Below are 25,100 nucleotides of genomic sequence, written 5' to 3' on the forward strand. Positions count from 1 at the left end.
GCTCTTCACCTACAGCCAAGCTGGAGAGATGCGGGGGAACTACCTGGAGAGTCTGCTCCTGTCTCCTGGACAAACCAGTGCCAGACCCAGGCCTAGACCAGTCTACAAGTTTCAGATTGTGGCTGCTCAGCCTCCACAGGATGAGGGATTACTGCCACCTGCAACAGGAAGTGGCTCCAGAGTGGGTCAAAGATGTGAATTTCTTCCAGGGGACTGGTTCTGAGCCCCACAGAAGCAGCTGGCATGGGATCGCTTGGGATTCTCAGTGGCAGGCCCACCTGGAAAGGTGAGGGATCCAAGGGGAGGTGACGGACCACGGGATGCCAAGGATCTGCGTCTGAGGAAGTGCGTTCAGATGTTCCCAGTGGGGGAATGGCCGAGAACCCACGCACGCTCCCCAGTAAGAGAAGGAATCAGCTGCAAATGCCCACTGAGTCCAGAAAGCATGATGCTGCGGCCTAACAGCGCCAGCCAAGTAAGGCCTTTCCTGCTTCTTATCTCTTCAGAGTCCGGTGAGGGGGGATGGGGAGGTGAAGGAAGAGTGAGGGAGGGGAGAGATGTAATGTGAACGAAATTGGGAATTTTGACATGACTCGACACTTTTTTTAGTATATTTATTTATTTATTTATTTTTGTCTGCGTTGGGTCTTCGTTGTTGCGCGTGGGCTTTCTCTAGTTGCGGCCAGGGGGGCCACTCTTCGTTGCGGTTGCACGGGCTTCTCATTGTAGTGGCTTCTCTTGTTGTGGAGCATGGGTTCTAGGTGCACGGGCTTCAGTAGGTGTGGCACACGGGCTTAGTTACTCTGCGGCATGTGAGATCTTCCCGGACCAGGGCTTGAACCCATGTCCCCTGCATTGGCAGGCGGATTCTTAACTACTGTGCCACCAGGGAAACCCTGGACATTTTATTATTTTTTTTTATTATTATTTTTTTTTTGCAGTACGTGGGCCTCTCACTGTTGTGGCCTCTCCCGTTGCGGAGCACAGGCTCCGGACGCGCAGGCTCAGCGGCCACGGCTCACGGGCCCAGCCGCTCCGCGGCACGTGGGACCCTCCCAGACCGGGGCACGAACCCATGTCCCCTGCATCGGCAGGCGGACTCTCAACCACTGCGCCACCAGGGAAGCCCCCTGGACATTTTAATTACTGAATTTAGACTGTTGTTACACTTGGAAATGACTAAAAGACATTTCATTGTTCTCATCATATTGTTATTTATCATGATCTAAGAGTGAACAGAAAAGCTATGGGATCTGCCCAGGTAAAGAACCCTCCCACTAACATTGCGCGGTTTAAGTGCGCGGTGGGAGGGGAAATAGAGTTGATGTTCGCACCTGCTGACTTCTCCACTTTCAATGTACCTGAACGTGTCCGCCCCACAGGCAAGTTCAAAGAGACAGTGGTGGCAGGCAGGATCATTGTATGGAATGAGGCTTCAGATCCGGTGTGAGAAAGGGTGACCCCGGAAGCCTGGAAATCTCGGGTGCTCCCATGGGGATCACACTGTAAATGTCCTCACAAAATGAACCCACGGTGGCATTAGAGAAGGTAGTATGGCTATTGATGCTTTAAATGCCATTCAGATCTGAAGATATTGGTAAAGGACAAAGAGGTGGTGATTTGGAGCAAAAATTTTGAATCTCCTGCCAAGAGTTACCTGATCTGGTTCCAACTGTCAAGGATATAGTGAGAACTTATTTTGTGCCCAGCGTTGTGCCAGAAGCATTTCAGGGAGAAGGCAGTGAATGCTGGCGTCCAAACACAGTGTCACTGCCAAATTCTTCCACCTCGCGAATTGACATCTGATTGAGAGATGACCTCAGAACGAGCTTTTTGGATTCTATCTCGGTAACCACCGACCCTGCCTGTCAAACCCAGAGATTTAGGATGGCATCAGACCCCAAATCTGGAAGAACTTAGCAACTTCACAGTGCCAGATCCAGGGGGAAAATATGCACACAGAGAAACCAGGAAAGCATAGAACGATGGGGAGAAAGAAAGAAAATGAAAACACTCTGTTTCCACTGGCAGAAATCAGTCTTTGCCAGGAAAACTGGAATGTTGACTTGGTACGCACATAATTCAATTTTCTACATGTTCAGAAGTAAAGAAAAAGAGAGACATTGGGAGAAATTGCTGATAAAATTTTAAACATTGGCAAAGGCAATATGTACATGAACTCAGCCCCATGTCAAATGCCTGATAATCTAAAAAGGTACATGCCACCACATTGACATACAGTATGATCTCAGTGATGTGAAAATACCTATCAAGATGCCTATCTCCATTTTTAACTAGCTTGAGCTCTCATCATAGGCAAAAGATTCGATGAACATATGCCAAAATACTGTTAGTAACTGGCAGGACATGGGCAGTTTTTATTTTTGATCTTTAGATGTTTCAGTGTTTTGCTATTTTTCTAACGTAAAAAAAATTTTTTTAACGATTTTTTTAAGCTAACTAGTCCCTTCATTATTGAAACAAGACACATGTACCTGAACTCACATGAATATACATGAAGCATAAAAGCTTGAAAACAGGGAGATACTCTCCTCTCCCAACACTCCCAAGCCCCACTTCCTTGAGATAACTACTGTTAAATTTTTGTGTTTCTTTTTTTTTTTTCTTTTACGTTGTTACCATGAAATATTTATACCAGGAATGAAAACCTGGGTGGGGTGTGTAGCCAACTGCGGGTTCAAAGCCACATCTAAAGAGAATGGCTGCTGTTCTGTGCCACCTGGTGGCTGGACTTCAGAATGCAGGCCCATTGTGGCCAGATCTCTTTCAAGAAAAGGCAGAAATATGGAGTTATATGTGAAACAACCCAAATTTCAAAAGTTGGCACTATCTCAAATAATTTAAAAGCAATGTCTGGGCCAAATAGAGTACATGTGAGGACCAATTTTTAGAGCATTGAGGCCTCTGTTTTAAGAAATAAACATAGAGTGCTTTTCTTAAATTATTACCCCTAAACAATGTCTAGTGATGGGAGAGATGAGGAATTTTGTTCATCTGCATTCTCTCCACTGCACCTTCTTCCTTTCATTTCCTTGTTTTTATTAGTTATATTATTACTTATATTATTATTCTATCAGTGACATTTATGACTTTATATATTATGCTCCATTTAAAAATTTGTATAAACTTTTTACAGCATCTATAAGGTAAGGAAAAAAACATTGTTCTTTAAGTCTCTGGTGCTAAGAAACATCCTTTATTCTATATCTGTAACATTCCAGGCACTTTACATTTACTCGTCCATTCACTCCTTCATTCATTCACTCCATTCATTCATTCAGTAAATATTGAGTGTCTACTTATGTGCTGTTCTAGACACAGGAAATGCAGAGGTAAACAAGACAGGCAAAATGTCTTGCCTTTGTGGAACTTATATTCTTGCAGGGGACATGGATAATAAATTAACAAATAAGTGAGCTACACAGTCTGCTGGAGAGTGAAAAGGGCCAAGGGGAAATAAGGAAGCAGGGAAGGGACAATGCGAAGTGTCAGTGTGTGCATGTACATGTACGTATGCATGTGTGTATATGCGTGTGTGCATGTGTGCATGCACATGTAAGTGGAATTTTAGCTGTGGTAGCCAGGGAAGGCCTTCCAGAGAAGACAGCTTTAGAATAACACATGGAAAGGAACTGGGCCATACAAGTATCTGTCGTGGGCACATTCCTACCACAGGGCACAGAAAGAGCCGAGGACGGGAGTCTAAGTGTACATGTGTTAGAAGTGATTGAGAAAAGATTAGGTCTGAGAGGAAAGGGTGGGCACCCCACAGAGGGCCTGAGAGGTGGTGATAAGTGCTCCACTGAGTAAGAGGGGGAATCACGGGGAGATCAGATCAGAAGAGTGACGTGGACTGACTTAGGTTTTTCTTTTTAATAAATTTATTTTATTTATTTACTTTTGGCTGTGTTGGGTCTTCGTTGTTACGCGCGGGCTTTCTCTAGTTGCGGCGAGTGGGGGCTACTCTTCGTTGTGGTGCGTGGGCTTCTCACTGTGGTGGCTTTCTTGTTGTGGAACACAGGCTCTAGGTGTGTGGGCTCAGTAGTTGTGGCACGCAGGCTCAGTAGTTGTGGCGTACGGGCTTATTTGCTCTGCGGCATGTCGGATCTTCACGGACCAGGGCTCGAACCTGTGTCCCCTGCATTGGCAGGTGGATTCTTAACCACTGTGCCACCAGGGAAGTCCCCTGACTTAGGCCGCTGTGTGGAGAACAGATGAGAAGGCAGGAACAGGAGGAAGAAGGCCAGTATCAGGCAGTTGCAATATTCCTGGTGAGAGATGGTGGTGGTGGTGGTGGCGATGGTGATGGAGGGGGTGATTAGAAAGATCGAATTCTGCAGAGCCTGCAGGATGCTCTGACTGATAGGATGTGAGAGAGAAAAAGAGGTGTCAGGGATGGCTCCAAGGTTTTAATGTGACCATTCGAAGGAGGAGGTTGCCTTTTATCTCTCTTCCTATCTAATTAGCTTCATCTGTCATCAGAGATGAGGTTAGATGGATACACACCAAGATATTAGTGATTATATTTGAGCGGTAGGGCTTGGGTCGTTTTTATTTTTCTCTATGTTTTTCAGTATTTTCTATTTTTTTTTTCTTTTTGCGGTATGCGGGCCTCTCACTGCTGTGGCCTCCCCCGTTGCGGAGCACAGGCTCCGGACGCGCAGGCCCAGCGGTCATGGCTCACGGGCCCAGCCACTCCGCGGCATATGGGATCCTCCCAGACCGGGGCACGAACCCGTATCCCCTGCATCGGCAGGCGGACTCTCAACCACTGCGCCACCAGGGAGGCCCAGTATTTTCTATTTTTGAAAGCAAAGACTGTATTATTCTTATTACCATCATCATTATTATTTTATTTTAGGGCTTACAGGCATGGCAACGGTATACTCAGTGGGTGAGGTAAAAACACTTTCTACCTGGGTGGATTCTGTATTAGTCACCATTTGCTGCGTGATAAGCAATTCCAGAATCGTAAATTAGTGTTCCTATCTCACTTTCAGATATGTGAGTTGCCTGGCACAGCCCTGCTGCAGGCTGCAGGTCAAGTTCAGGTGTGTACTAGGTTTCTCATTCTGGGGTCCAGGCTATATGGTTGTTGTTGTTACGGCAAATGTAGAAAGTTCCCAGAGAAGAGAGAGGAGACAGCTGCTGCCTCTTAACGTCAAGGCCGGAAACTGGCATCTCGTCCCTTCAGCCTATATCCTATTAGCCAGAGCAGGTCACATGGCCAAACTCAACATCAATGGTTGTTTCCATATCTTGGCTGTTGTGAATAATGCTACAGTGAACATGGTATGCAGATATCTCTTTGGGATACTGACTTCAGTTTCTTCAGATATGTATCCAGGAGTGGAATTGCTGGATCATATGATAGATCTCCTTTTAACTTTTTGAGGAACCTCAAAAGTTTTCTATAGTGGCTACACCAATTACATCCCCACCAACAGTGCATGAAGGTACCCTTTTCTATACATCCTCACCAACTTTTGTTATCTCTTCTTTTTTATTATACTTATCCTTACAGGTGTGATCTCACTGTGGTTTTGATTTGTATTTCCCTGATGATTAGTGATGTTGAGCACCTTTTCACGTACCTGTTGGCCATTTGTATGTCTTTGGGAAAAAAAAATGTCTATTCAGGTCCATCACCCTTTTTTTTTTTTTTTTTTTTTTTTGCGGTACGCGGGCCTCTCACTGCTGTGGTCTCTCCCGTTGTGGAGCACAGGCTCCGGACGCACAGGCTCAGCAGCCATGGCTCACGGGCGTAGCCGCTCCACGGCATGTGGGATCTTCCTGGACCGGGGCATGAACCTGTGTCTGCTGCATCGGCAGGCAGACTCTCAACCACTGTGCCGCCAGGGAAGCCCCATCACCCATTTTTTAATTGGATTATTTGCTTTCTTTCTATAGAATTGTTTGAGTTCTTTATATATTTTGGAGATTAACCCCTTATCAGATTTATGGTTTACAAATATTTTCTTCCATTCTGTAGGTTGTCTTTTCCACTTATTGAGTATTTCCTTTGCTGTGCAGAAGGAGCATTTGGAGGGTGAGTATGAGGTACGAGTTCCTGGGTTTCAAGTGAAACCTGTTTGTCAAGCTGTCTGACCTTTCTGCCTACGTGCAGCAGGTGTGTACATTAATCCAGCATTAGTGTGACTAACCTACAAGAGGGTGTTTGCAGGAATGGATTCTAAGGTTGGGATATGGGATCTAGATTGGACAAGAAGGAGAATGAAGCCCATGAGCTTCTTGACGGATTTTGGAAAAGCAAAATCCCTGAGGTCAGGGATCTGCATTTAGAGGTGAAAGATCTCAGTGAGGTCAGAGAATTATTGCCTTGGGGAGCATTCGAGTATTAGGAGAAAAGTTAATACATGGTGATCAGGAAATGGGATGTTTGATATAAAATATTAAGGGTGAGTAGTGTTTTTTTAAAAATTAATTAATTAATTAATTAATTTTGGGCTGTGTTGGGTCTTCATTTCTGTGCGAGGGCTTTCTCTAGTTGCGGCAAGCGGGGGCCACTCTTCATCGCGGTACGCGGGCCTCTCACTATCGCGGCCCCTCTTGTTGTGGAGCACAGGCTCCAGACGCGCAGGCTCAGTAGTTGTGGCTCACGGGCTTAGTTGCCCCACGGCATGTGGGATCCTCCCAGACCAGGGTTCGAACCCGTGTCCCCTGAATTAGCAGGCAGATTCTCAACCACTGCGCCACCAGGGAAGCCCCCTGAGTAGTGTTTGAGGTGGACCATGTTCAGGACAGAGCAGTTAAAGTGCAGCAGGAGGCCACTGGGATGGCAGGTACAGAGCCTGGCAGAGCTGTGCTGATGAGGGGTCATCCAAGCGGATGCAGGAGCTGGAGAGGAGAGGGTCATTCATCAGCCTTGCAAGCCTTGGTTTCCTAACCTGCAAAGTAGGGGTGGAGATTTCCTTTCCGGGTCTGATGACCCATGACCTCAGGCATAGGCTGTGTTTGGTTTCACGTCTCGTCTCATGGAAGGCCAGCCCCTTGGAAGCAGCAGGAAGATGCTAAGTGGGTGCACACAGCCTGTTCCTCTCCTGGAGGAACCCATCCCCCCATCCCTTCACTCCTCCTTGAAGGACACTTGTTGTGGGGACCTCGCTGGTGTCTCACTTGTTCCAGGCTGACACTGCCAACGCTCCTCTCCAGGGGGGTCTGATGTGAGAGTAACTAAGGCCCCCTGTCTCTTTCTTGGTGCTTATGACTTCCTTGATCATCTCACCATAGCACTGCATGAACCAAAGACTGAGAAGCATATCGCCCGTGGCACTGGAAATGATCTTCGATGGTTCACAAACATCATATAAATGTGCTGAATCACACCACTGTTCTTTCAATCCAGACACAATCTTAGGTTGGTGCTACTATGTAGTGAACACCTCTCTCACACTTGCTAAGCCCCCTTTTTCACCACAGAGGAGGCCTTAAGTTCAGAGCCCTCAGTAGATGACAGTATTTCGTGAGAATTCAGTGAAACTGGATTTCTTTCTACTTCTGTTATTGACATTCTTTTTTTTTTTTCTTGGTACTCACCAACATCACCAACAAAGGGTATTTGATGGCATTAAGCCTGATCGTGTCAGTCCACTGTTCAAAGTTCTGCGGTGGCTTCCTGGTACGCTTAGAAGAAAGTCTGAAATGCTTCTGCTTTCTGGAAGCTGTTCATGACCTGACCCCGGCTGACTTCCTCCTTGTCTTCTGCCATCACTCTACCCTCCACTCGCTCCTCCTTGGCATTCCTCCAAGATGGAATCTCAGTCTTACCTCAGGGCCTTTGCACATGCTGGGCCAGCTGCCTGGGATACTCTTGCCCCAGCTCCTTCCATGGCTTCCTCTAGATCATATAGATCTGTGCTCAGGTGCCACCACCTCAAAGGGGTTCTCTCTGACAATCATCACTAACCGACGCGCATCTCTCTCTCTCTTTCTCTCCTTCCTTCCTTCCTTCCTCCCTCCCCCCTCCCTCCTTTCCTTCTTTCCTCTTTCCCTCCCTCCTTCCCTCCGCTTCCTCCCCCTCTCTCTCCACTCACCCCATTGCTAGCTCTTGTTTCCAATTTATCTCTCCCACTAAAATGACCGCTCTTTGTCTTGTTCCCTGCTGTGCCCTCAGGGTCTAGAACAGTGTCCAGCACACAACAGAAACACAATAAATATGCATTTGAGTGAACAAATAAATTAATATAGTTTCCTTTTAAAATCCATCTGTTTAAGTTGAAAAGCAAATCACTTTAAAGCATTCAGTAAGTAGTCTGTGTAGTGCAATGTGAGAAACTACAGGAAGGTGCTAGGTGATGGGCACACACGTGAAAGGCTCTGCAAGAGAGTAGGATTTGGGAAAAGCTTCCCTGAAGTGATTCTGGGATTATCTGGGAGAAGGAGAGCTTCCCAGTCCCCACCCTGCAGATCAATGAACAGATCACATCACTTTTCTGGTTGGTGCTCACAATTTCTGACCACCTAGTAGGTACCCTCAAATTTTAGATCTCTCTGATGCTCTTCCGCTTTCTGAACTGCCCTCACTGTCCTCCTCACCCAGGGCCAGATGCCCCTGGAGGCTGTTGGGGCAGTTACTCAGCCATTTTTGAGCACCCGTGATGAGCCCAGCCCTGAACTAGTGATTGACAGGTGTCATCTCTGTATAGTAAGTAGTATCGTCCCCATTATACAGATGAGCAGTTACTCAAGTCACACACCTAGCTGTCCCAGGGTAATATGTTTGAGATTTCAACCATTTTCCCCTTCATGTCTCTTTCCCTTCATGTTCAGTAACACCCCTCCCACCTATTCAATTCAAGCTGCTTGGCTACTCGGCTACTTGGCTACTTGCTTTGCTCTGATTTAAGCTGGGATCCTCAAAAACCCAGAAGAAAAGACTATCTCAGAGGACATCAAGAACTGAGGCACAAACTAAAGGCTGTGATTTAGCCACAGGTGTGTTGAGTTGAGCTTAAAAAATGATTTTTTCAACTAAGAATCAATTGCCACTATTAAAAAATCAGGAAATTTTACACCAAAGTCTGAATTACTGGATTTTTTTGTTTTTGAAAATTCAGGTGGTCAGGCCACAATGGGCCCACATTCCTTCATGGCAGGCACCAGCTGGACTTGAGTGTCAGTCATCCCTGATAGAGAGGCCTGTGTTCACCTGTTTCCACAGACCTCACTACTCCCTATTGTCTTACCACAGTGGACTTCACTCACTTACATCCCCTACCTGATCTATGAGTTTATGACCCTGAACAAAAAAGAGGAGAAACCACCCTAGGACTAGAAGAGCATTCTCCTAGGCTGATAGGAAAGGAGAACTGAGAAGGTTTGGGGATCCCTGGGGAGAGAATTAGACCTGAAGGGGCCAAAAGGACAGCTGTAAGCAGTGATGGGCTGGTAAATGTTTAATGACTGCTCTCCAGGGAAAAAAATGTGTGTGTGTGTGTGTGCATGTGCGTGTGTGTGTGTAAATTTTACTGGAAAAAAGGATGTGTTTGTTGCACAAAATTGACAAATTTACAAATAATAATAAACACTTTATTGTAAATACTCTTCATTGTAAATGCCATCTAGCCAATTAATTCTCACAGAAATGTTTTTGTTGATTTTTCTGCCAACCTCTTGATTCCAAAGCCAACTGTCACTGCAATTTAGCCATGATTTAACAAAATTAGACCACGAAGAAATGCTTGACAACAATATGACCCAGCAAAGAGGTTGCTGACGTCACTGAAGCGTGGATGCAGTTCTGACATGAATGCTAGTTGAAATTTTTGTTCGTGTTAATGAATACGACGGAAGTAAAACAACAAAGACGTGTGTCCAAACTCCTTCACCAGTGACATGAGTCATCTGTTGGCTGAACTGGATAATAATCCCCTCCATTTTTTGTGCCATTCACAATGTATCGACTACGGACAGAACACACTGTTAAGTTTAATTTACATTATTAACATTGTATCCGTCACATTCTTAAGACTGGACAATCACTAAAACGACAAATCAAGCCCTGATCTGTGGTGTTCCCCAGTCCCTGTGGTGCACATACACTCCCCGTGGATCACTGAAGGCAGACCCGGCAAGGGATGGGCAGTGCCCTCACCCCACGTCCCTCATGTGATGCAATAGGTGTGAATTACCTTAAGAGCACAGAGGAGAGCAAAATGTAGTAAAATAAGGAAGTGATGAGTTTTTAGTATGTATTACCTCGGTTTTAATATAATTTATTTAAGTATAAATTTAAATAATTTAATTTTTTAGCAGCTGTGTTTAACAACGAGCTTGCAAAACTCCTGAAAATTTAACAATCAGCTCTCACAAGCCAGCTCCAACACACCACCGGATCTAAGGGAAGCATCTAGAAATGAGAGGCAAGGACTCAGGGGAGGCCAGAGTCCTGTGGGAGAGGAGCTCCTTGCTCAGTCTCCATCTGACTCACCCCTTGCGGGGCAGGGGTGACCCTTTACAACGTCCCAAAGGCGGGGACCTGGGTATTGAGGGTGAGCAGAAATCCCGTCCATCCTGCCCAGCTGAATGGGATTTTCATCCCTTTCGCCCCAGCAAAACAGACCTCTTCCAGAGCAGGGGTGCCTCTTGAAGGACCACCTAGAACTTGTGCTCTGGCACCCAGGCAAGCAGGAAGCTGAAGACTGTCTGCTAAAGCCATGGTTCCAGCATTTTCCAGATGGACTCCTCAGGAGGCCGCAGAGACCTCAATTCGGCTGTATTGGATGCCAGCCGAGCTCTGCCTGTGGCCAAAGCTCAGGGTGAACCTGGAGAGCAGAGAGTAAGTGGGGTCAGAGGGTGACGGGGCCTGGTGGCCTTCCCTGGGGGTGATGGGAGTGGATCATACATGGGATCCCCATCCCGTCCCCACCCCACTCCTACCTGACCCTTCCTGCTTCCTGCCTTAATGTGCATTTCCACCTTCTGGACCACCCAGCTGCTCCCCCCGGTCTTCCTGTGTCCACCCACGCCTCCTACAGCCGGTTCTCCTCATCACAGGACTGACCTTTCTAAGCACGAAGACCAACTCCTGTCACTCCTGCTGGGAAGTGATGTCATGCTCAGCCTCACGTCCAAGCCTCTCTCTGCAGCCGGCCTCTCCCGTGTCACCGCCCTCCAATCCCATCTTCCCATTCCACCCCGGCCACATGGGTCTCCTTCTCGCTCTTCAAAACCCCCAGCTTGTTCCCACCTCGGGGCCTTTGCTCTGGCTGTTCCTTCTGCCTAGAACACTCTCTTCCAGCTCTTGGAAAAGATGGCTTTTTCTCATTACTCAGGTCTCAGCTCAATTGCCACCTCTTCTCAGAGGCCTTTGTTGAGCATCCTTTCATTCATTCACTAGAGCTAGAGTCACTGCTGGCCTGTCATGGGCCAAGCACTGTTCTAGGCCCTGGGAATAGAGCAGTGAACATAACAGGTACACAAAAATGTCCTTCAATGTCATGAAGAGCTCACGATCAACTTGTGTCGTTAATATACCCATGGTACACTTGGACCCTAGCTAAAGAAATGGAAAGCTCCACACTGCCCCCAAATCCACTGTTCGCTCTCTGACAGTTAACCTGCCTTATTTTCCTCATGATATAAACCCCACTCTCATTTATCTTATTCATGCATTTGGGTATTCTGTAATCCATCTCTCCCCTTTGCATTAAAATGTAACTTCCTCCTCAGTCCAGAGACATGGTGTCTCTTGGTCACAGGTCTGTCCCCTGAGCCTAGTACAGTGCCTGGCTCCTAGCTGGCACTTGGAAATATTTGCTGAAAGTGAATGAACGGATTCCTGAGAAATTGGGATAAAAGATTTTTGAAAGCTCTTTTGGTGATCATATCATCCTGGGAATGGAAAGGTCTCTTCTGAACCCAAGTAACCTGATGTGAAAGGGAAAGGAACATGCTTATGGCACTCAGTGGCCACTGATGGCAAGGGGGTCTGAGCCCCTCGGTTGCTAACGTCTCTCTAAAGGAGCAGAAGAAACAGACCGTTAAGCTGCAGGTCCCCATTTCCAACAAACACATCTGCGGCATGAGGACACGAATAGAAGCAAACCCCACAACAGTGGATGGTGGCTTCATCCAGCCTCCATTCTCTCGTCTCCTTGGGGCTCTAGGTCTCCTCTGTTGCATGTGATCTTCGTAGGACTGTCAATAGAGGAGGCTTGCCCTATCCTGGCCAAGTTGGGGGTTGGGGGGTGGGCACATAAACCAGGCTTAGCCAATCAGACTTTCTCCTGGGGATGTGATTCTTGTAGGAAGCAACACAGCACTGAGAACAATTGGTGCTGGAAGGTGGGTCCCATTAGTGCTTGCTTGCAAGATCTCTGGAGCTTCCCGTGTCCCCATGCTCCCCACGGTTGAGTTTCTTTCTCTCTCTGTGGCCTCTGATATCAGGGGCCCCCTGAACGGTAAGGGCTGGAGTGATGACTCACCCAGCCAAAGTTGGCTCTGGACCCAGCCAAAGCCCCTAACTTCCTGTCTTTTCCTGAGGCTGTAGAAGATCCAGCCTGCTTTCCCCAAGGTCTGGCTCAGGCTCCTGAGTCCCCAGGTCCAGCTTAGTGTTCCCCTGAGCTGCAATTCCCTCCTGCCTCACCCTAAAGCTGGCTTCTGCCTGCCTTTCTGCCTCCTTAGCTTCTTATTCCAGAGGAGGGGTCTGGAATCTTCTCCCAAGAAAGCCGGTCTGGCAGAGATTCCAGGTGGCTCCTAGTATCTGTCCCTCCTTTATGTCTAGTAACAGCACCCTCAATGTTTAGGTGAGCACATGGCACCCAGATTGAAGACCATGTTTTTCAGCCGCCCCTGCAGGTGGATGTGGCCAAGTTCCGTCCGAAGGGTTGTAGGTGGAAGTGACGTGTGGATCTTTCAGGTTGTGTGTCCTCCTCTTCCCCTTCCCTCTTTCAGGGAGGTGGTGGCTCCAACGGGCCATGCGGAAAAGTTTATACTGAAGAGATGGCCGAGCAACAAGAGAGAAGGAGCCTGGGACCCTGGATGACCTCTTGAAGCACAGCTTCAATGCCAGCCCCAGACCCCCTATATTCAGACTATTCCAAGCAGCCAAATCTGTCTCCTAACTAATATGGCTGGACTGCTGAGGGCCCCGCAGAAGGTGTCATGCAACAAACTGGGAGTGTGTGGCTGGCAGAGAACACTCTGGGGTGGGGTGGACCAGGTTTGAAGTTTTACATGGACTCGTTCTGCATCCCTTTGGGGGCCAGGTTGGGGCTTGGCAGGAAGCTGCAGGGAGGCAAGTTCCAACTCACCATTAGAATGATTTACCATTTTAATTTGTTAGGGCCTCCCAGGAATAGAATGGGCAGTCAGACGCTGGTGACTCCCTTTACGACAAGAGGCAACGTGGGGCATTTGCCAAGGATGCTTAGGATTATGGTGGTTTCAGGTCCCTTCTGACACGCCCCCCCCCCCCCAGTACTCTTTTATTTCAACAGCCCAAGGTCCCTGGTGCTAAGATTTTGAACTCCTGTCTAGGACCTACAGACCTTATGTGATCTAGCTCCTACCCACTTGGCCAATCTGATCTTCTCTCCTCCTCCCCTCCCTCCTTGTTCTCTCTGATCCAGCTACACTGGCTTCCTTGTTGTTCATTGCATATGCCAGATACACTCCCAACCTCAGGGTCTTTGCACCTGCTGCTCCCTCTACCTGGAAGCCTCGCCCTACCTCATCTTTACGTGGCTGCCTCCGTCTCATTCACTTAAATGGTACCTACTCAGGGCATCCCTCTCTGACCACCCACTCTGATTTAGCCACAACCCTGTGCCCCTCTGTCTCCCTCTCCACCAACCAGACCCTCTCAATGTATTTTGCTCTGTTTCCTTTTCTTCCAGCTACTCATCACTAACTGAAATGCTTTCGTTGCTGCATTCATTGGCTTATTTATTTTCTGTTCCCCTCCCCTACTAGAATGGAAGTTCCGTGAGGACAAGGACCTTCTCCATCTTATTTTCAGACACATTTCCTACGGCCCAGAACACTGTGTGCCATATTAACGTCCACTGAATGAGTAGATTATGCTCACAGTTCTTTGTGTGTGATTCAAAAGGCCATGATTATAATATTTTGTTTCTCCGAGCTTCCATGACTCTAAGATTCTGTGGTTTTAGGATCTAACTATTCTAACCTCCTATGAGTCCATAATTGCATGATTTTTAAATTCCTATGAGCTGAGCTCAAAGTCAAATAAAACTCTGCTGTAGGAAGACACAAAACAACTCAAGGAAAAGAGTTCATGTATGAAGACAGGACAAAACTCACTGTATCCAGGCAGTAAGAACAACAGGAAGAGAAGAAAAACACTCTTTTGCAAAGGGAAAGTGTAATGACTAAAATCCTGAAGCAAAGTGCTCAGGGTTTGATGCCACTCTTCCCCCCAGGCCAGCCCTGGCCCCCTTACCGTCTCTTCTGGAATTGCTGATCTATCTCTGCCAACGACTGGCCTTTTGTTTCAGGGACAAATAAATAGATGAAGCCCAGGCCGAAGACAGCAGTCAGCCCGTAGAGCAGGAAGGTCCAGGACAAGCCAATGGCACCTGGAAAAAACAGGGTGGGAGTGTGGGCAGGGCACAGCCTGGGCCAACTCCTCGAACACTGAAAATCAGTTCACCCAAAGCAGATCCTCTAGATGGTAGACTTGCAGTATGACTAACACGCTGTCAGATAAAGGTATCTTAAAGCAGGAGTAGGACTGGTTGTCTCAGAGGCAGGCAAAGGGCCAGGGCCCAAATCCACCAACATCTTGGACATACACTAGCCAGAGGTGCACACTTGGCACCTGAAAATGTGCATGGAGGGAAAATGACATCCACCTCAGCAGCACAACAGCTGCGTGGGCAGCCTTGGCAAAGCTCAGCTCCGAAAAACCATCCTCAGAAATTCCATGAATTGGTTTTTCAATGAATCAAGCATTCAGCCAATTTGGCATGTGACTGGTTTGCGAGAGAAGGCAGAAGCCTCAGCTCCATCCAGAAGGCTGTGGAGGCAGAAGCACTAAGTATGTTTCAGACACCATTCTCACCTCTAACAGCCGGGGCCACACCTCCTCCGAGCAGCCACCCTTAACCGGCTTGGCCTCCACTTAGTCCTTACACCAGCAGGGAGAGTGCTGGGCTGGGAGAAGAAAGACTGGGTTCTAGACTAACTGCCTGGCTAGACTTGGGAAGGACGTATTTCCCAGTCTGTGAGATGGGGACGATAGGGATACGATACAGTTCTAATAAGCCCTCCCTCCCTCCCTCCTCCCCTCTCTCCTTCCCTCCCTCCCTCTTTCCCTCCCTTCCTTCCTTCCCTCCTTCCTCTCTCTTTCTCACTCATTCATCCCACATAAAGGGGATGCTTGAAGACTGAGGCACCAGGGAGAAGCTTGGATTCCCAAAGACTGTGTATGGGAGACAGGCATGGTGGGTGGGTTCTTCTACCAGTATTTCCCACAGTCCCCTAGGTCTCCTCCTTTGAAGAGGAAACACTTGAGTGCAGGAAATAGGAAAATAACTAAACCCTAAGAACTGCACCTTGGGGCCCCCGCAGTGAAGGAGCCCCGCCCACTTTGGCCTCGATGACCACTGGCCTTGGGTCAGGAGCATCTTCACATCTCAGAGACCCTTCCCTGGTGTTCTGGGCCTATATAATTCCCCCCTGACCCCACCACTGCCCAGACTGCGTTTGAAGGTTAGTTAAGAAGAGAAGACGTCACCCAAACTAGATCTGAGAAGACCTTCCTGCTGGCAGGTGGGCATGAGCCAGTTTAAGCTGGTTTAGAACAAAACAAAAAGGTCGTGGCTCCTGCATCGGCTGGTCTCAGACACATTCTCTCCAGGGCTGGGGTAGGCCTTTGCCTCTTATCTGGCCTGGATAATTTTACAGCATGTCTGAGGGTTCTGGATGTTGTCAGACACTTCTGAGGAGCCTCTGCACAAAGTTTTATTTGAAGAATAGTTCTGCTGCAACAAAAAAATTTAAACTCCTATGCTTTAAGAGTGGAAACTTTCAGCTACAGAGAGGAGAATGGACTTGTCTCGATGGGGGCACACTCAGGTCTCCCAAACCCCCATCCCCCCACCGCCAATCAGAGATGGCTTCCTGGACAGAGGAGAACTGGATGCTTCAGCTCTAACCCCTCTTCAGCCTCAGCTCCCAGGCTGTCAAAAAAGCCAGGCCCCCCCCGCAGCTGATGGGGCCGGGAATGAAGTAGAAAGCTCACAGGTCATATCTTCTGTTGTCTTTGCCTCCCAGCCCTCCTTTTCCTTGTTCTTAGCACCTCAATTTTCATTTGGGGAACTCTCCCCCAACTCTCAGTCCATGCAGTTGGGTGAGGCTGTCCGTCCTCCCCTTCCCCGGGTCTCCAGAGTGGGTATGTGGCCCCAGGCCTGGGCATCAGACTAGTCCAGCCCTCCAGACACAGTGATTGGTTCAGGGATGGGCACGTGATCTTGCTGAGCCAATGAGACTCAGCCCCAGGACATGAGTGAGAGCCACTGAGAAAGACATGCTCTCCTTCCCCGGGGCTGCCAAGATGAAGAGACCCGTTCGTGGTCATCTTTGCACGGAGGTGGGTCTGCCTGGGAATGAAGCCCACAGCACAGGAGGCAGAGCCAAGAGAGCATGAAAGCTGGCCCACAATTTTGTGGAAGCCTCTGGATCAGTGGTGCTTGACGCAAGCTACCCTCCTCTTTTCATGATTTAAGACAAAAATATTACCTCTTGTTCACAAACTGGTTTGCATGGGGTTTTCTGTGACTTATACCTGGACGATATGGAGGCCCAGGCTCCGTCTGGAGGCAGTTGTTTCTGGATCTTGAAGGAACGGGGCCAAGGAATTAGGTCAGAGGACTCACCGATGAGGTCAAGGAAGGAGAGGCTGATGAAGAGGTTGGCAGCCCAGTTGAAGCTGTTGCAGAAGGCAAAGGCTCGCCCTCGGATCTCCACGGGGTAAACCTCGCTGAGGACAAGCCAGGTCACTAGGACAGGAGAGCAGGGAGGACTCTTAGGCTGCAGCTGGGTTTGCCCAGAAAACTGAGGGGTTTCCTGAGACATGAGACTTTCAGTGTCCTGGGCAAACTGGGATGGTTGGTCACCCTATTCATTAAATTCCTTTCCAGCTAAACCCTTCTGAGTGAGCTATCCAGGGGCACAGTCTGGTTTTATGAGGCCTGAAGCTTAGACAATTTGGGACCTTTATAAGAAAGAAAATACTACAAACATAAGTTAGGCCTCTGCCCTCGGAAGAAGTACCTTCAGGGAAGCAAGGAGCCCTGAAGTCTGAGTTCGTTGTTCTCATGGTCAAGCCACCTCTAGTCCCTCTGAGACCCTGACAGATTCGGTCCCCAGGCTTCCCACTAGGAGAGGTGGAAGGCTCCAGAGTTACCAGCAAGAGAACTCCCACTTACCTGGTCCAAAGCCAAAGGAGAAGGCGCTTACAAACAGCATCATGCAGACCAGTGCGGTCCAGTGCAGCAGGGCATGCTCAGGGGCAGGAGAAGGGGGTGCAGCGGGCACGATGCTTAAGGCTGGCAGAGGAAGGGCAGTGGGGTCCCCAGCTCCCGGATGAGGCTTGGTTTTCTCAGACGTTGACAAGACTGGCCGCCCTGGGCTCTGGTCGGTCATTGGCCGCAGAGGCGGAGCCAAGCCACTGGGCAGGCCAGAGTCTCCAGGGAAGCCTGACAGCCGAGTGGCATTGGGCACGGCCAGGCAACTTGGGCCTGAGTCCATGGGCACAGCAAAGCTGACAAGGCCGATGCCGCTGACCGACAGGGCCATGAGGGCACAGCCAGCGAGTAACAGGGCCCTGCGGCCCACTCGGTCCACCAGCCCCATGGCGGTCAGGGTGGCTGCCACCTTCACGGCACCGAGCCCCACGGAGGCCAGCACAGCCGAGGAGGCCCCACGGAAGCCGACTGAATGGAAGATGGTGGAGGCGTAGCACAGCACGTTGGGCTGCCCTGTTAGCTGCTGGAAAAGCACCAGCCCCAGCCCCACCATGGTCCGGCCTCGCATGTTATCCCTGGTCCTGAAGAGGTCCAGGAAGGAGTATTTTGGCCTCCCCAGGCCCAGCGTCGTGGCCTCGCCTCCCTGGAGGGGGATGAGGTCCCTGTGGGCTGCAGCATCAACTGTACCAGGGGGGAGGAGGAGGAGGCTGAGGGACTGCAGGAGAGCAGGCGCAGTGGCCCAGCCAAACATATGCCTCCAGCCCCAGAGGGCACCAGCCAGCGCGTAGTTGAGTGCATAGGACAGCAGGATGCCCACGGTGATGCCTGCCTCGTAGAGGGACACCAGCACTCCCCGCTGCCGTGGCCCAACCAGCTCTGACACGTAGATACAGCAGGCCATGGAGGAGAGGGAGATGGCAAAGCCAGCCACTGAGCGGCCCAGGACCAGCCAGGTCAGGGAGCTGGCCAGGCTCAGGCTCAGGCTGCCTGCCAGCAGCACCAAGTTGCTCCCGAGGATGGCTTGCTTCCTGCCATAGCGGTCGATGAGGAAGCCCCCTACCAGGGAGGCAAGGAGAGCCCCCAGGAGCAGACTGCCCACCAGCAGCTCCTGTTCCGAGCAGCTTAGCCCAAAGTCAAGCTGAAGTGGCAGTAGAGCACCCGATATGACTGCCAGTTCATAGCCAAAGGTCAGGCCACCCAGCAAAGACACAGAGGCACACAGGGCCAGGAAGAGTGAGGGTCGGCCTGGAAAACAAAAGTGACAGGGACAGAGTCCCGAATGTTTCCTGCCAGAGCATCCATCCAACCTCCTCTCCCTCTGTCCACCCCTCCATCTCTCCATCTATTCGCTCATCCATTCATGTATCCTTCTACTACATCCATCCGTCTATTCATTTATTCATCCATCCACCCATCCATCCATCATCCATTCAACCACTTCTTGCTTTGTCCGTCCATCCTTCCATCTATCTAGTCCATCCACTCACCCATTTACCCACATACCCATGCATGCATGCATCCACCCATTCGTTCACTTCTTCCTTCATTCCATCCATCTCTCCATCTATCCATCCATTCATCCACTTCTTCCTTCATCCATTTCTCCCTCCATCCTTCCTTCTGTCCATCTACTCCACCCATTCATCCATCCATCCATCTACCCACCCACCCATCCACTCCTTTCTTCATCCATCCACTCCATTCATTCACCCATCTATTTACTAATCAATCTATCCACCCAGCCCTTCATCATTCACTCCTCCAGCCATCTATCTACTCCATCCACCACATTTTCATCCATTCATTGGCCCATTTATCTACCCCTTAATTCACCCAAACATCCACCCATTTTTGGATCCATCTATCCACCCATCTTTGTATTCCATCCCTTATTTACCCAGACACACACCCATCCATTCATGCATCCATCCAATCATTCCAAAATTTATCTGGCATCTACAACACACCAGGCAGTGTTCTTGGGGCTGGCAATACAATGGTGTTTTCAAAGATCTGACATTCTAGTAGAAAAAGGCAAATGATAAATTAATTAATATATAATATAATTTCAGGTGGTGATGGGTGTCGTTTAACAAAAAAAAAGGCAGAGAAGGGAATTCCCTGGCAGTCCAGTGTTTAAGACTCCACACTCCCACTGCAAGGGGCCCGGGTTCAATCCCTGGTCAGGGAATTAGATCCCCCATACATGCCGCAACTAAGAGTTCGCCTGCCACAACTGAGGAGCCCATGAGCCGCAACTAAGGAGCCCACATGCTACAGCTAAGGAGGCAACGAGCTGCAACTAAAGAGCCCTGGAGCCGCAACTAAGGAGCCCACCTGCCGCAACTAAGGAGCCCGTGTGCTACAACTAAGACCCGTGCAACCAAATAAATAAATATTAAAAAAATAAAACTACTTTCTGTGTATTCTTGGATTAAGTAAATGAAGAAATATATTAAGAATGATGGAAGCCACGTTTAAAAAAAGTAAAATAAAATGTGGCCAATGTGATTAAGGAACTGCGTTTTTAACTTATATTTAATTTTAATTAAGTGTGAAAAGAGCCACATGTGGCCGGCAGCTACCATATTGGCAGAGCAGTTAAACAGGTTGCTCTTAATTTTTAATTCACATACGTAAACAAATATTTCTGGAAGCGTCAGGAGCAATCCAGATGTATCTGTCTCACCCATCCCCACCTGGACCTGACAAGAACACTCATAACATTACAGCCAGATTTGTGGAGTGTTTGATCTGGACCAGGCAGTGCTTTGAGCACTTTTAGTGTGAGAGCTCATTTAATTCTCACAACTTTATTATTTATGAATGAGTAAACTGATCATCAGAGACTTGCCTAAGGTCAAGAGTAGTGAGTAGCTGTGTCTACATTCAAAGCCAGGTGGTCTGGCTCCACAATCCCTGCCCTTAACCACTCCTTTATTATACCTTGGCATAATAAGATTTCACCCTGTTCTCTTACTTATGCCTCGCTCCGTCTGTTAGGCAATCTTTGTGCAGGGGGAGGAGTTTCATGGGTGGAGGAATCACCCCCCACTTTCTGCTCACCCTTCTCCCCATCACGTCTGCCCCCCAGGGAGTAGCCTCCTTCCATTCCCTGGCTGGCCTTGTCTTTCCTCTTCATGACCTTCAGTAAATACTCTGGGGAGATTATGCTGCCCAGGTCCTGCCCCTTCTTCACCTCCCTCGGCCCCACCTCCCTCGGCTTCTGGAGTTTACTGCCAGAAGGGAAGGTTCTTCCAGGCCATGTGAGGCAATCAAGTGAAAACACAGAATTTTTCTGCCATTTCCTGGGCTCTTCTTGAGGTGAATGGGAACCCAGCCAAAGGGCTCACAGGCAAAGCTGACTGTCCACAGGTTCTGCTGGAAAATGCAGCAGGACAGGTTCAGGTCACAGTGGTAAGAGCAGAACAGCAAAAATAAAAGTGAGATCAAACAGCAATAATAACAAGTGTCACTGATGGAGTATTTCCTCTCTGCAAAAACTTTAGGTGCCTTCTCTCAATTTATCTTCGTAACAACTCTAGGTGGTACTGTTACAATTATCCCCATTTGACAGATGGGAAACCTAAGGCTCAGAGTGTTCTCACAGCTGGGAAGCAACAGCATCAGAACTCAGACGCTGACCCATCTGACTCCCAAACCCATGCACTTAAGAGCTTTGCTGGATTGACTTCAAGCAAGAAGGGCCGATTAGAGATAGGTGGGGTGTGAGAGAGAGCAGGGGTGTAGGGGGCGGATGTGGAGGGGAAATAAAGTTCTCAGGAAAATCCCAAGTCACAAAGCATGGTGAAGTGCTGACCCATGGAGCTGTGAAGGACAGCCTCAGATGAGTCAGGGCCGCTAGAAAGATGGGGGAAGAGGATTCTCTTCCTTAAGCTTTCCAAGGCTCCCACCACCTGCTCCATTAAGTCCTAACTCCTTAGCATGACCTCCCAGGCCCTTCACGAGCTGGTGGCCCCAGCCCAACTCCTTGGCCACCTCTCCTCCCCACCCCTGTCCCCACCTCTCCAACACACCCTGCAAACACTGGTTCCCGGCACACACCGTAGATTTTCATGCCGCTCTGCCGCTGCACGTGCTGGTCCCTCTCCTGCTCCACCCGTGTTTCCCAAATGCCCACTCATCCTCATCCCGGCTCACCTCCCCGAGGGGCCTCTGGTAATACACGTCTGTTATTTGGCATCAGTCTCGCCGGCTCTGTGGGGAGCTTCCCTTCCCTGTCCCGTCTTCAACTCTCAGTCTCCGGGTCTGGGGTAGAGATGACCTCCCTCCTCCACCCCCACCATCCAGCTCCAGAGGTGCGTCCATGACCCAGATCTGATCAGCCAGCCGGTTCCCTGGCCTTGGACAGTGGTGAATGTCACGTGGCTGAACCTGAGCCAGTGAGAGCCGGTCCAGTCCAGGGTGTTTGCTTCCTTGGGGTACTGAGCTGGTAGTTTACCTGCCTAGAGCGGCTGGGGGCCATCTCCCCTTGGGAGGGATTCCTGACAACACTGCCTGAGCCCCTAGATCCAACCATGCCTGAAGCCGTGGACTTTTCAGTGACCAATAAATAACCCCCCACTCTTTTTTTTTTTTTTTTTGGTTAAGCTAGTTTGAGGGAATCTCTAATTTCTGTACGTCTTCCTCAACTTTCCAAGTCATAGTTTTCACTTCCAACCAACTCTGCTTTCTCCTGCATTTGCTCACACCAAGTAATTGAATAAGTGATGTGTTTACCTTATTGAACTGAGCAGGATGGGGAGAGAGACTTACTGTCTCTGTGCCTCCAGGGCTCCAGCTCCACCCTGACACCCAAGATGGGCTCAGTAAATCTTCTACTGAGTGAACAAATGACTGAGTCAGGGTCCAGGGCGGTGTCTCCACATCCCATTCCAGGACTGTGTCAGATACATTTGAACTTAATCTACTCCTCTAGAGCAGCTGGAGGGATCCTACGATAGCCCAAGTCAGACCACATCGTTCTGCTCAGAGCCCTCCAAGGCTCCCACTTCACTCTGAAAACAAGCCAATGTCCTGAGAGTGGCCTTCAAGGCCCTGTAGGACCTGCCTCCCTTCACTGGGCTCCAGCCACACCAGCCTCCTTCCTGTTCCTCCTCACTCCAAGCCTGTCTCAACCCAAGGCTTTTTACCAGGTGTCACCTCTGCCGGGAAAGCCCTTTCCCTCCATCTCAGAGGCCCCAATCCCCCTTCCCTCTGGTCTCCGCTCAAACATCACCTTCTTATGAGACCTTCCCTGGCCCTCTACTTAAAAATGCAAACTCCCATGGCACCCAGCACTTCGTATTCACTTCTCTACTTGTTTTTCTCCGTGGTACATTTCATCATCTGAAATAACTATATGTTTTACATATTTATTGGGCTCCCCAAGCAGAATGTCAGCCCCAAAGGAACAGGAATTGTTTGTTTGTTTGTTCTCAGTTGTCTCCTGATGCTGGGGACAGTTCCTGGCATACAGTAGGCACTCAGTAAGTACTGGTTGAGTAAACAGATGATTGAATGAATGAATGAACTCAGGACATAGGGAATCCAGAGAGAAAGGATCTTGGCTCTTGAGCATCCTGGGGTTGGGGGGTGGTGCGGTCCAGGGCCTGGAAGTGGAGCAAATCCTGCCCTCCAAATTAGGGTGGCCTAGCCTGGATTTAGGAACCACTCTCCCTTTCTATGGATTGTCTGTCTAAATATAGTATGTGAAGCTGTCCCACACTGGAGGAAATCCCTCAGTTCTCTAAGCCTCTCACTGTGGAAGGCAGAGCTGCCCAGGGAGAGAATCAAGGGGCAGGTGGAGCGGAAAGAGCCCAGGTTTTGGGTGCCCATATCACCAGCTGTAAGTCCCAGGGCACCCTCAGTTGGTGACACTAGAGCGGCATTTCAACCAGTCACAATGTATTGTGTCCCTCCCCCATCAGAGACCTGCCATGTCTTCCCCTGAAACTCCAGGGAAAGACCAGGTTTGAAACTGAACCATGCAAATATCCTCACCCAGAAGGCTGGCTTCCAAATGTCCCAGCAACAGGTGATACTTATAGAGCAGTCACTATAGCCAACCTCACATCCTTTTCCAGAAGCCATACCTGTGTCAGCTGCCTTAATTCCTACAACAGCCCTGTAACACAAGCACTGGTGCCATTCCCATTTTACAGATGAGGCAACTGAGTCACAGAGAGGTAAAGACATTTGCCTATGGTTGTAAAGTGACAGAGCAGGTTCTGAACTCGGGCAGGCTGACTCCAGAATCCCAATGTTGGGTGTGATAAAAAAATAAAAGCTCATGTTAACTGACCATTTACCATGGGCAAGTGGTATATGGAGTAATTAAGTTCATATTCTCACGTCATTCACATGGCTTCCCTGTGATAGGGTGTTTTATGGGGACCGTTTTGTAGATGAGGAAACTGAAGGTCAGAGAGCTTAACTACACTGTCCCAGGTCACGATGCACCTGGGAAGTGGGGGAAGGAGGGCTGGAACCCAGGTCTTTCTGACCCCAAAATCTATACACAGGGCCACTGAGTCCCTGACCCCTAAACCAATGTCTGCCACGTAGTAGGTGGATGAATATTGACCCTTTGATGCTTCCGAATCCAGAGAGAAAAACAGAAACCTTAGTTCCCTGGAGCAACAAAGAAATTCCCCCCGCCATCTCCCCTCTAGTGAGTATCTGGAGAGTAGAGGTTTTGTCTATTTTGTGTAGGGCAGCATCCCCAGGCCTAGAACGGCGCCTGGTGGGAAGTGCTCCACGAGTGGATGAATGAATTTGCTCCCTTCGGAGCCTCCACTTCTTCATCTGCAGAATAGGAACAATTTCACTCGCCTGCTGGACGCTGTAAGGCTTAAAGCGGTCAGGAGAGGGTCTGGCCCCGAGTAAGCGCCCAGTATCAAGTAAGGAGCCCTCTCAGGTCACTTTTTTTCTGGGCAGAAAGGAGCATGGAAGGAAGTGGGCCCACGTCCCTTCCCAGCCACCAGTCAAGGCCTGCTGTCCCGGCTGCCACCCGAGTGGGCTGTATCTGGTCGGGGAGCTGCAGCTCAGGGCAAAGAGTGCGCGCGCAGGGAAAGGGTCGCCGGCCTTCCCTGCCCGTAGCGCCGATCGCGACTTACCCATGCTGAGCAGGACTCCGAGGCGAGCTGGGGGCTCTGGGGACCCGGGCGCGCATCCCCCGGCCGAGTCCCCGCCTCCGCCGCCAGACAAACTTTCCGGCCCGCCTCCAACCTCCGTCCCTCCCTCCCCGCCTGCCCGCCGGCAGCGCAGCTGCCACGTCGGCCAGCCCTGGGCCCCTGAGCCAGGAGGAGGGACAGAGGTGCGCCCTGGACGTCCCCAGTCTGGCCCAGCCTGGCTGGGACCCCACCCACCGTCATCCCCACTGCGGGGAGGACCCCACAAGTTGTCTTTCCCTGTCCTCCCCGCGGGAAGGAGACTTCCCAATCACTGTGGTCCTCTGGTCTGGCCTCAGACTAGGCCACTAGTCTGGCCTCTTCAGCCAGCATGTGTACACACACACACACACACACACACACACACACACACACACACACACACACACTCATGCATCTACACTGACTCACACATACCCACTTCAGCCACTCACTCTCCCACATTCATCTTCCA

General features: G+C 49.6%; 1 protein-coding gene across 1 annotated transcript; it reads right to left on the reverse strand.

The window, feature by feature from the left end:
* Positions 1-9,540: 9,540 nt before the first annotated feature.
* SLC2A10 (solute carrier family 2 member 10) lies at positions 9,541-24,663 on the reverse strand. Its single transcript, XM_082644316.1, is given in 6 exon segments — positions 9,541-10,805; positions 14,447-14,582; positions 16,884-17,006; positions 17,436-18,719; positions 24,593-24,626; positions 24,628-24,663. Coding segments are annotated over 6 exon segments (1,677 nt in total). The 5' UTR covers positions 24,649-24,663; the 3' UTR covers positions 9,541-10,726.
* Positions 24,664-25,100: the final 437 nt, after the last annotated feature.

Source organism: Mesoplodon mirus (genome assembly GCF_964341445.2).
Source record: "Mesoplodon mirus genome assembly, chromosome: 15".
NCBI lineage: Eukaryota > Metazoa > Chordata > Mammalia > Artiodactyla > Ziphiidae > Mesoplodon > Mesoplodon mirus.